Below are 12971 nucleotides of genomic sequence, written 5' to 3' on the forward strand. Positions count from 1 at the left end.
GCCGCGGCGCAGATGCTTGCTGCTGCTGCTGCGGCGGCGACAGCGACGGATTCCATGCGTCGCCGTTACAACCTTTCAGCGGGCGGGTTGCAGACTCGAGAGCCGGGGCCATCTGCTTCACAGGATGATCTCACTACTCACTAGTGCTGCTGACGGCAAAGCCAGCTTAATTCAACAAAGGCGGTAGCAGCAGCAGCGGCAGCAGTGGAGAATTTGCCGCGCGTAAAAAAAATAAATAAATAAAAAAATAAAAAAATACACTCGACGTGGTGCCGTCGGTTGTATTTTATTTTTATTTTTTTTGCCCACATTTTCCCGAGTGCGTTTGCTTCGACAAGCCTGCAGTGTTTCATAAGCCCCCCCTCCCTGCTCCTCCCCCTCCTCCTCCTCCTCCTCCACCACCACCACCACCACCCCCACCTCTGCTCCGACAACCGCGGAAGGCTCAGGTGATCTCGCACGACTATCGCCGCAGCTGCCGCCTCGCCTCGCCTTGCTAACCTCCGAGAAGCGGGAGGGACGAAGGGAAAGAGTGAAGCAGGCTGGAGGAGGCGCAGGCAGGGAGGGAGGGAGGGAGCGAGCGAGGGAGGGGTGGAGCTGTTCCAAGGCAGCATGCAAACTGCCGCTGTTTGACCATTACATCATAGCTTCACACGCTGCGCCTGCTGTTCATTCATGATCTCACAGTTGTGCTTCTTTGTGCCTCCTCCTTCTCCTCCTCCCCCTCCCTCCCTCCTCGTCCGCCACCACCTCTCCTCGCAGGTGACGTGTCTCCAATCAGTATGTCGCCCATCAGCCAGTCACAGTTCATCCCGCTGGGGGAGATCTTGTGCCTGGCCATCTCTTCTATGAACTCTGCCCACAAGCCTGTCAACCAGGAGGCTCTGGTGGAGCACCTCACTGCCAGCTTCCCAGGTACGCTCCTCCGACCTTCTCCGCAAAGAACACGCTGCTTTGAAGCGTTAAAAAAAAAGAGAGACAGCACTACCCTCCAAAGGTTGCGAGAGAATGAGCGGTCACTGTTAATGGGGAATAAGTAAGAAATGGTGTAAATGTGTCAAGTAATCAACTACACACATGTTTCAGAGGAGAGACTTGAGGGATAAGTCGCCCAAATTGATGTTTCAATTGATGTGACGAAGGGTCAGGAGAAATTTTTCAATCCACGTTATAATTTTGGGGTTTCAAAGATGAAGAAAAGAAAAATCCTCCCCAGTGCCAACGCAATGAAAGTCTTCTATAACCATGTGGTCAAACAGAAACAAAAAGACAATGAACCCATCTCCACAATAACTGTGTCGGGTCGACCAAAAGTCCAGAAGGCTTCCTGTGACACAAAATGGCGACAACAACAACATGTTTTTTCCAGCCGAAATATCTACTCTAGCACTTCCTGCCGGGCAGCTGCCACATTCATGTGGGTTTCGTGAGTGGAAATTTCTGGTAGAAGAATTCTCTACTTGGATATGGTTCCTGTAAGTAGGCTAAAGTGGATAATTTGGCTAAAATCATGATGTTAATGTCACTGCTTAATGTTAAATTGAGTGGCAGAGTTATTCAGACACATGGGCACTTTAGAGATGTTAGGGCGAGGGCTTTCTTCACTTTTTACACTGAAGTTCATGAGCACAACAAGCTTAAATTGGGTGGAATTCTTCCTCTCGACTGCTCGTGTGGATTAGAAAAATGCTACTACTACTACTACTCATCCAGCAAGATCTGGGTGAGATGGGGGAAATTTCATTTTTAGAGGAAATTAAATATGAATCTTACTACTAAATCCTACTAAACACTGATAATTTTGGGTGACTTGAGCATCTTATTTCATTTTAAACTTCTATTCATCGTACCTTTGGACATTTTCATCTAACCGACCTGAAAGTAAAGTGATATTATAATGTAATACACAATTTCAAAAAAAAAAAAAAAAAAATGCATCAGCATCTCAAAATTGTTCAGTGATTCATACATTTATGTGATTACGCTCAGGTTTTTTTTTTTTAATACTCACTCTCACAAGCTTTTAAACCTAATCTATGCACTTGTGTCCATTCAAAGTTTTACTGATAGTCCAGTCTATTTGGCCTTTTTAGCTTCAGTATCTGTTGCGTCTGCCAACACGTGCTCTTCTACTGTAATTCAGTGTTTTTTTTTTTTTTTTTTAAATGATATAATAATACATATAAAAGAAAAATCACCTATGATAAAAATGTATAAAAACATACCTTTAATATTTTGACTCATGAAGGTAAAACATTTTGAGAGACAAAAAGAGTCCACTAATACAGGAATCAAAACATACAGGACACTGTCCGTGCCGATTGTGAAGTAACCAAAACATAAGTAACGAAAGCTGAAGGGATTTTCTCATTTGAGAGAACAAGTAACTCCTCTTTCAAGATTCTGAGCTTATAATATTGATTTTGTCTAATGGTTATAATTACTTAAGCATAAACATATCTTCAAGTGTCTTGCTTTATTCAAGCAACAATTGGGTAAATAAAATAATAAGAATAATAATGAACAATTTTAGGAAACAGAATGTACCTATTTTCATATTAGTACAGCACAATATTAAGTTCATTTCTTCTTCTTTAAAAAAAAAAAAAAAAAAAATGAAACGAGAACTAAATAAAGCACAGTGCCAAGTAATTGTAAAGCTTTTTACGGCTATGTTAAAGTCTCTTAACTATCACACACTTGTCAACTCAAAGCTGTAGTTTGATGTGCTCTAGTAACCTTGTAAATGCCATTCGGAAAGAATTAACAACCTGGAAAACACTGCTCAGATTTGAGGAGTGCACCAAATCACCCTGATGCCATTGTAGGTTGGGTTGAATTGGCTAGCTAGCAGATATCAACGTTAGCTCGCACGACCACACCACCGCCATTGTGTAGTTTGGGGGGGGTACACTCAGTGTCTAGTTAGCACATGCTAACTATAGCTAGCACCCTAAAGCCATTAGATTGGGTGGGGTGTGTTGGAGTTAGCGAGCGAGTACTAAATTGGTTTCGACACAATTCTACTACTTCAGCTGGGTCACTCTGGGTCACAGATTAAAGGTTTAGATCGTTTAATGAATATTACACTCTATTTTCGCACAATTCTCGGTACCGTGTGACCGCACCTAGCTCACCAATGAACGACAGTAAGTAAATGTGGTACAGATGCATGCGATTTGGAACAGACCTTTTGTGTCCGTTTCCTTTCTAGCTTTAGCGATATATTTTGTTTTCGAGCATGCTTAAATTAATCCAATCCCATCGCCTGTATTCAGCTACGCTTCAGTACGTCCGCTGTGAGATAGAAAGGTGACCGACTTGCTGCATTTAATGCTAACTTTCCTTAAGCTACGACAATAAAACAAATACATAACGCGAAGTAATTGCAGCGTGGTAGGAGTCTGTCTTACAAATGGTAAACGTATAGTTGAGATGCCTCACTGTATTGGTCATGTATAAGTCTAACGAGACCTTCCACCAGATTTAACCTGGGCAGACGGCAGTAAAAAGTTAAAGTTTAATTCAGCACCACCAGTAGTGGTCCGCCAGTCATGGCGAGCTTAACGAGATGCAGTGCTAGCTCCAGTGCTAAGTGCGAAACAAAGGTGTTCACTTTTATTTATTGCTCGTTCTCAAAGCCTTTTGTGATGCCTTAAAACCTCAATGCAGCAACAGAAGTGGTTCAAATGTCGAGTCGAGGTTTTAAATGAAGCATAAGTAATGAAGTAAGCATTAAAATGTTTAATTTTTCAAATACTCTAATGTTGAACCGAATAGATATGCATTTATACCTCGGTTTAAGCTCTGTGTAAGCTGTTGGTTAAATTTAGCAGAATGAAAAGGAGTTGAACTTATACATTGCATCATGGCTGTGTAGAAAATAAGACATGGCTGATGTAATGTCAGGCAACACAGGCCTTGCTAGACAAAGGTTACGAGTGGTGCTGTTTAAAACGGACGACACTCGGTGTTGATTGCGGTTTTAACTTATTAAAACCCTAATTCTACACATAGATTCATTTAAAACAGAGAAATCTAACAATTTTATTTAAATACCCTCTCTGACCTCGAGCTGATTTGTAAAATATGTATTTGCAGAGAGCAATTGAAAACACCCTGGAAGAACCATCTTATGAACAAATAAAACCAAATATTTTTGTAATTTTAAACAATTATAACAAAATAAAACTCAGAATGACTTGGGAAAACATTCCCAGTTGCTCTGCCAGAGCAACAATAAAAACAAGGTGTCTGATGCCCAAACATACTGAATAGTACTTTAGAATTTCTGCAGAATGTGACTATTTTTGTGTGCTCAATATTTACAACATTTATTTGAAATGTTTTATCAATTAGAAGGTAATTATCAGTAATGATGTTTGTATACTCATTTTATTTCTGTTACACTATCACTATTATATCTTTCTGTTTTAATATCGTTTTCAAAATTCTAATCAAGCCATGTTTTGAAATGTCACTTCATTTTTTTTTTTTTTTTTAAAGTTTTGTTGCAGCCCTGTTGTCCGAGAGAGGTCAGCTTTTTCTGTTTACGTCTAAACGCAACTGTCTTTATGACAAGTAGAAATCCTTTCAAAATAGTCCTCAGAGTCGTTTTATTCCAGTCTCCCCTTTTATTCTTCTCTATTCACTGAGGTTTGGTTTTGGGAACGCACTATTGATGTTTTTTTTTTCATTTGTATTATCATTTTGTGCAAACAATCAGATGTTTTTTATTTTTGACTTGTAACTTGTTAATACCTCATGTTTCTCCTTCATTTTTCAAGTTTCTCATGCCTCAACAAGATGCCAGCAAATCCTTGCATTCAAACAAATTGAATGTAAATGTTCATTTTTCTTTTCTGTTTCCTGAAGGCGTGCCTACACCCAGCTCGGAGGTCCTGCGACATACCCTGAACATGCTGGTGCGAGAGAGGAAGATCTACCCAACTCCAGAGGGCTACTTCATTGTCACCCCCCAGACCTACTTTATCACTCCGTCCCTTATCAGATCCAACAATAAGTGGTATCACCTGGATGATCGGCTGCCTGAGCGCCAACCGCAACAGTCGCAGCAGCAGCAGCAACCTCAGCAATGCACTTCGCCTCAGTCTGGCAACGTCACACCATCTACACCTGGCTGCCTGAGAGAGAGGCCTCCTCGCAAGAATCACAGTGACTCATACAACTCTTATCGTGAAGACTCGGCCAGACTTCACTCCTCTGCGCTCCAAAGTAAGTCACCCAAGGAGCACAGGGGAGATTCTTATCAAAGTAAGCAGCCTAAGGATCACAACAGTGGGGAACCTCCACCTAGCACCTCAGCGAAGGAGCACCGAGGGGAACCGCCATCATATCCATACCCCCCTCCTCCTACTTCCCCTCCTGCCCAGCAACCGTCGCCTCAAGATCCTGCTGATAAGAGCAAAAGCATCACTTCTTTCCCTTATAAAACTGACACTCTGACCAAAAAGAAAGAAGGGAATGGTGGTGGTGGGGGTACGGTTGAGAAGCAATCCAAAAGGTTTGGTCTCAGGCTCTTCAGGCTGAGTTTCAAGAAAGACAAAATGAGGCAGCTGGCCACCTTCTCAGCCCAGTTCCCCCCAGAGGAATGGCCTCTTCGCGATGAGGATGTGCCAACCACGCCCATTCCCCGCGAAGTGGAGATGGAAATAATCCGCCGAATCAACCCGGACTTGACGGTGGAGAACGTGGCACGGCACACGGCTGTGATGAAGAGGCTGGAGGAAGAGCGTACGCAGAAGAACAAGGCTGGGTCTTCTGCCCAGCACAGTGCACGCAGCAGGAGAGGGCGGGGACACAGGAGGGCCCCGCATGGGAAGTCGCGTTCCCACAGCAAGCCTCGTACGTCCAGGGGTGACCCGTCGGAAGGCTCGAACTGGGATCTGCTCTTTATGGAAAGGGATTACCGCTTCTTCAGCCACTCATTAGTTCGATCGCCTCGGGAGGCCATGTACACCTTGGAGCGCAGGCGCAGTGGGGGCGCGACGTACCTGGTCCACAGCAACCCGAACATTACTGAGTCGTACTGCCCAGTGACCCCCGAGTGGGACGTGTCTGGGGAGCTGGCCAAGAGACGGACAGAGATGCCCTTCCCCGAGCCGTCGCGCGGAACATGCCAGTCCAGAGTGCAAAGAAGTCACAGTCACAATCAGGACAGGAAATCGCGTCACGAGAGGTCCGACCAAGCGAAGGAACGCTCTCGCTCCATGGACAACTCCCTCAAGGGTCCGTCGCTGCGGGCGCCAGAGGACTTTGAGCCCAGTCTGGAGGAGCGTAGCCATTACTACACTGATGATGGCACCCTGCGCGCCACACAGAAATCCTCCCACTACTCAAGGATCATGTTTTCTGCTGCTAAGTTCCACTCTGATTTTAATGTGCCTGATTTGGGGAACGGAAGTTTGGATGAGTCAAGGATCCGGAGTACAATGGAGAGGAACAAAAGCAGAGACAGCTTGCCAACTTACAATGAGCTAATGGGACTTTCTCCTAAGCCCTCAACAGATGAGTACTTCCAGTGCAATACGTCAAATGAAACAATCCTAACTGCCCCTTCGCCTCAGGCAAAATCAGAATATGACACATTAACCTCATCAGGGGGACTCCGAAAGGGCTCTCCGGCTGACCGCCAAACGCCTCACCTCACCTCTCCGCACACGATGGAGTACAAAGAGGACTTGTCGGCAGCAAAGGGACAGAACGGCTCGGTGCGACTGACTCCGAGCCAGACGCCGGAGCCGGTGCAAAACGCCCGTTTGACACCCCATCAACACAACGTGGACCCTGGAGGGGGAGGCGGCGGCATGGTGATCAAGAGAAAAGAGATCTTCAGCAAGGACACTTTGTTCAAACCTCCACACAATGCCTTGCCCACAGGCTACGTGGACAGCAGCTACACCAAGTCCGGCACATTGCGGAAAGCCTCACATGCCAAATCAACCGAGGCCCTAGACAATCCTGAGCCCCAGCAGCCTTCCAATTCAGCCAGTTCCTCAGCGTCGCCCGCAGTCCTCCCGGGCTGCTTGGAGCCAACCGTTCCCTCCGCCTCCTTTGACTACTACAACGTATCTGACGACGAGGACGAGGAAGAGGCGGAGGAGGACTCGCACAAAGAGTTGGCGAAGGCAGAGGACGGCAAAGAGCGCGGGGAGGGCGGCGGCAACAGCGGAGGCGGCGGCGGCGGCGGCGGGGAGGGAACCATGCAGTGGCTGCTGGAGCGGAAGAAGGACCACGATCTGCAGCGGAAACTGGAGACCAACCTGACCCTGCTCAGCCCCAAGGAGACGGAGAACAGCAGCAGCCAGAAGTCGGCCCACTCCGCCCGTCTCGACAGCATGGACAGCAGCAGCGTCACGGTGGACAGTGGATTCAACTCCCCCAGGTTTGTGCCGCACTGATTTCTTTGTACGTTGCAGCCAAATCTCTGCAAGCCACCTCCTTGTCGTCGCCTGTCCAAGTATCATGAAGGTGTTGGTCAGAAGCGTCAAAAAGGGGTTAAAAGCTTAAAAAGGGATTTTTTTCCCCTCCCTTGTGATGGCTGTTGTCGGTAGGTCGTTGTAAGGACAATTTTTTTTGTTTTTGTTTTGTCATAACAAATATCTAAACTAAACGTTACCCCGCTGACACTTAACCGTATTTTGTAATCTTTAACAATGGTTCGATAGTTCGAGGGGTATTTTGGCATCTTGGCAATGTTGCTTTAATCTATAAAGTGGTGCGAGTCGGTACGTCACTATAGACGCGAGCTGCTCACCCAACAAAATGGAGGTGAGTGGTACGGGTCTCCCTCCCTCAAAACTCACCAAATACACAATCCAGCGGCTCTGAAACGCTTTTGTGGACAAGTTGTGACCTGCTCAGTCACCAAACTATGAAATGACAATGTAACATTTATGAGACAGAGTTGTTTTGTCCCGCTGGAACTACATTCCTGACATGCCTGCTGGGCATAATGATTTCACAAACGCATGTTTAGTGTTATTACCCTCGTCATCAAAATAATACCTTTGTTGAGAAGAAGAAACTTTGGTTGGCATTTCATGAAAGTATATGCAACTTATTTGTAACACATTTATATTTATTTGTTCAGTTGCGTTACACTGCACAGACAAAAAGTGTGTTTAAAATCCCTTTTTGTTCCTTCTTGGGGCCTTCCTGTGTGAAGTTTCCATGTGTCTGCGTTCTCTCTGGGTGCTCGGACTTCCTCCCACGGTCCGAAACATTGACAGGAGGCCAGTTGAGAACCCTAAATTGTCCTTAGGCGTGACCGCGAGTGCAAATGGGTCTTTGTCTCTCTATGTGGTCCGGCCATAAATTGGTGATTTATCCAGGGGTGCAACCCGCCTTTTGCCCAAAGACAGCTGTGGTGGGCTCCAGCCCCCCCCCCGTGACCCGGAGTGCAGTAAAGCAACAATGGGAGGGGGGGAAAAAATCATGACTGGTCTTCAGTGGTCCGAAGCACAATATTAATTGGGTATTACAAACAGTTGTGTGCAAACAGCATCAGGAAAGCGTCACTGACGGATTCCCTCAATTGATTAAAAACAAATTCTTCAACTGAGACGGATCCCTCAAAGAGTAATATTAGAAGTATTAAAACTAAATGATGTCATTTAAATGACAACACAAACTGAGAAAGTTAGAAAAAATGTAAAAAAGAATGGAGGTGAGTTTAACGGACATGTGAAGGGAGCAGAACAGGTGGTTTGGACGAAAAACTTGTCAACATCTAAATCTTCGGTACATATTCAGAGAAAATTGCCCTATAATCCTGCTGCACAGCTCCTTATATAAGGTTTAACTATTTCAGGATTAGATCATATATATAATCCAAATTACTACTGTTGTCAAGTCCAAGTGGAACATGTGCCGCATAATAATTTATAACCTTCTAATTCTATTGATATAATTAAATGAATGAATATTTCTTAAATCTGCCTGTATTATTTTTCCAGGTACTTTTAATAAATAATGATTGAAAACGGAAAAACAAACATTCACAGCTATTTGCACCTTTACCTTTTTTTGTTTTCAGTTAATAGGATGATTTGATGGCAACTCTGTGACTGTTTTGATCCCTTTGTGCAGGACACGTGAAAGCCTTGCATCCAACACCTCCAGCATTGTGGAAAGCAATAGACGGCAGAATCCAGCGCTGAGCCCCGGCCACATCGGCACCAGTAGTATCGGACTGCCATTCAGCTTTCGCGCCATCCCGGAACCCCCCACCACACAGCCTGAGAAACTCCAGAAGTCATCGAACTGCCTGGCCTCCATCACCAGCGTCTGACAGGCAGCGCAGACAGAGACTGTAAACGGTGGTGGAGGCGGGAGGAGGGGAGGGGGGGGGTTCACCCTCGCTCCCCTCAACCAGTACACACATAGACACACTCGCGCACGCACGGCTCACCACAAACACACACACACACACACACACACACACATCTTCAGACTTCTGAGAATCCATTAACTGGGACTGTTACAAAAACAGGCATGGCTTCAAGAGACTGTTCCCACAGCTTCAAGAACTTTACTGCAAAAAAGAAGATGAAGAAGAAGAAGAAGAAGAAAAACTACAGAATATCCAGACCACTGTAGGTGGACGAACCTACCTGAACTACTTTGATTTTGGTGACATGGACTCTAGTTTGGCTTATATCGAGATTCTTGACTATTGGTATTGGAAAGTAGTAGACTATAGGATTCAAGTTACATTCGGAAAAATCAAAAAACTTTTTATATTACTTAACAATACATGTCCGATTAAATGTTCTCTTTCCTGAAATAGCGTCAAGTTCTTCAGGACGATTCAATGTATCAGCACAATGTCGAGACAATAAATGTTGATCCTGAGAACAACGAATGAAAGATATAAGAACATAAATCAGCTCAGATTTGTGTACCACAATGCAAATGATGTATGTATACTCGATACTTTTGATATCCTAATTATTATAATGGTGGTATTAAAGATGCTATGTGACCAAAAGTGATGTTTGGATTTCACACAACGTGTACTCGTGACAGCTCATCAAACGCTTCAGGCTCACTTCAAGGTTTTATCATCTTCTGCAGCTGTTGGTGTTTGCCTGTTTTCAGAGAAGTGGGGTGGTTTAAATGAATACTTCTATTTATATGAAGTCTTTTGTCTTCCTGATTTAACTGAACAGGATTGTTTTACAAAAAAAAAAACTTTTGCCTTTAGAGGGCAGTAGAGAGAGAATACCAAAAGGTTTATTCTTGGGGACTGTCAGTCACATCACAGAGAATCTGTCTGTGTTGAGTGTATATTGTTTCAGGTAAGATTATTTTGTCAACAACAATTTCCAGTGCTAGAATCGTAATCAGGCTTGTCATGGGTTCCTGAAGTATATTGAGTTATATTGAAAAAGTCCTATTATAGGAAGCTCAAACATTTCTTGCTTGCATTGCATGGAGGGAGCTGTAGTAAAAATGAGCAGTTGCAGAATCGTCAAAAGCATTTTCTTTTCAATAAAGTTTTTTTTTTTTTTTTTTTTTTACATTTTATTATTAACAGAAAAGGATTGTTCATAATAACTCTGACTCTAGATTTAAATTGTCAGCTGACTGGCAACGACTTTGAATAATAAGGTTTTAGGTAAAGCATAAAGCATAAGATTAGTTTGGACTGGTGCTGCACTCACATGGTGTCTTTCTGTAGACAGAGAGGAGATTGATTTACTGGCCATGGGTTGTGGTTCCTTCTCCTGCACTATGCTAAGTGGAAGATGTGACTTCAAGATGTCATGAAGGGTTTCTTCTTGGTTTTGTTTGACAGAAGTATGACTGGTATATTTTAGGCTGGGGTTTGTGTGTTGACAGAGACACATTTTCCTTCTCTCTGAACATAACTTAAGAAACATAATGCAGTTATGATTTGTGAGTTATTCACCTTTATTAACGATCATATTTTCTAAGTCATTGTTAACCAAACTGTCCTGAAATTCCTTTCCATTCCATTCCATTCCATTCTGCTGCTGCTGCTGCTGCTGCTGCTGGTGTGTGTGCCATTATGCATTATTTTGCATCAACACTTTTTTTTTTCTCTGTGTTCAGCTTTTAGGTCCAGGTTGTGTTTTTTTCTTGTCTTAAACGGGTAAAACATCCCAAAAACACAAGTGACTTAATATGTGAAGACATTCAGCCATTGATGCTCAACGTTTTATGTGCATAATGCTGTTTCATCGGTTGATAAATCTAGACGCCAGTCTTTGATGGCCTCAAAGGCATGGAGTAAAATCAACTTAATTCACATTATTTTTAAATTAATTATTTGACAACCCCCCCTGTAAATCTACTTTATTTCTAAGAATCTATATGTCAGTAATTTGCTTCCCAACTGTCTGCGGAAGCAAATGTCTTGAGCTCATCACGCAAATCCAGAGCGGGGCTGCAGTAACCTGAGTGCAGTTCTGTGAATGATCTGTAGATGGGGCCAAAGCAAAAGCTGGAGTGTATCAAAAAAGCTGCTGCAACACCGTGAAACTACAGACCAAATCACTATTGCCGCATCCTGACACACACACGCACACGCACACGCACGCACACACACACACACACACACACAAATATATATATTCATATACACAACATTATATATATATATATATATATATATATATATATATACATATATATATACATATATATATATATATATATACACACACACACACACACACACACACACACACAACATAAATAATCATATTTTTGTTTTATACATTTTAAACACAATGTGTTCCGGTACCCGAGTGTCTAATACATGCGCTTGGCATAAGCCCTACTCTGGACAAACGGTTTTCAAAACAAGTTTGCGTTGCAACAGGGCTTTGCCTTGAAGAAGCGCTCACACGTGCCCTCTTCTGGTGAAACAGCGGTATAACATTGGAAGATAATGGTGGCAGGTGTTGCACCCGTGGTTGCAACTGTGAAGCTCAACGACGCGATCCTATAAGGGTAATTGGTTTATCCTCAAGAAAACAGCAAGCTGTCAGGTTTAAAATAGCATAACATTAAAGAGCATTTGAGTCGGAATTTATTGAGGGCCCAGCGTTGTTATTCTTGATTGACTGCCATCTCTGCACAGCAAACAGACAGCAACGCAGCCTGGCGGATGAAAAAAGAATAATGGTGCTTTTGATAAGTAAAACTGTGAAATGAATTATACCCAGTAACCAAAGGTCTTTTTTTGGATGGACAGACATGTCAACTTTCCATGACCTGTCCATGGGCCCATGGGCCGAAGTGCTGGAGATTATCTAGCTTACATGAATACTGGCAATTCTTTCTCTCTCACTCTCAGTCTCTCTCTCTCTTTCTCTCTCTCTCTCTACACACACACACACACAATTTAGTATATCAGTACCTCAATCATGCCTAGATAGGAAAGAGATATCTCAACAAGTTGCCTCAACCAGCAATTGAACCCAGTTTTTTCACCACAAGCAGCAAGTTAACACAAAGAGCTATCCTGTCTACAGAAAGGCAGGGGGTATAGAAGTACACCTGTATCTCTATATAGACACAATTTGGATGTTTTTAAGTAAGGTTCTGTTGCCTGGAGCAAGAATTGAACGTGGGTGACCAACACAACACAACCAACAGTTTAGCCCACTGAGCTATCCACTCCACTGTACGGACCCACGTCCACCTCTGGCTGCAGAGTTATGAAAGAACCTCAGTCATGCATAGAATAGGCACAAAATCTTTGGTGAATTCTAGCTGCCCCAAACTGGAATCGAAATAAAAATTCCAGAAAAAGGGTCCCACTTTCCCAATTTCTTTGTCAATCTTCAAAACCACCCAGAAAGATGTGAAACATTGAGGCCATCAAACATCTTTACTTGACGGCACTGAAGACAGCCAGGTGATGAACAACACTGACCCCCAACTACGGGCAGTGACAACAAAAAAAAATATCTATA

At 43.6% G+C, this 12971-nt stretch overlaps 1 protein-coding gene across 4 annotated transcripts in view; it reads left to right on the forward strand.

Moving 5' to 3' along the window:
• stox2a (storkhead box 2a) overlaps nucleotides 1–10012 on the forward strand; it is a 19281-nt gene extending 9269 nt beyond the window's left edge. For 3 of the 4 annotated variants that reach the window (XM_076034368.1, XM_076034387.1, XM_076034376.1), the window contains exons 2-4: nucleotides 763–915; nucleotides 4876–7405; nucleotides 9112–10012. In XM_076034368.1, coding sequence (XP_075890483.1) covers nucleotides 763–915; nucleotides 4876–7405; nucleotides 9112–9313 — 2885 coding nt within the window. In that variant the 3' untranslated portion in view covers nucleotides 9314–10012. Of the gene's footprint in view, nucleotides 1–762; nucleotides 916–2927; nucleotides 3150–4875; nucleotides 7406–9111 lie in introns of those variants that run through there. The other variant, XM_076034395.1, reaches the window with a different exon arrangement.
• Nucleotides 10013–12971: the final 2959 nt, after the last annotated feature.

The sequence above is a fragment of the Nelusetta ayraudi genome, unplaced genomic scaffold, assembly GCF_046127955.1.
Source record: "Nelusetta ayraudi isolate G7.1 ecotype Tasmania unplaced genomic scaffold, CSIRO-AGI_Nayr_v1 ptg000004l, whole genome shotgun sequence".
Taxonomy (NCBI): domain Eukaryota; kingdom Metazoa; phylum Chordata; class Actinopteri; order Tetraodontiformes; family Monacanthidae; genus Nelusetta; species Nelusetta ayraudi.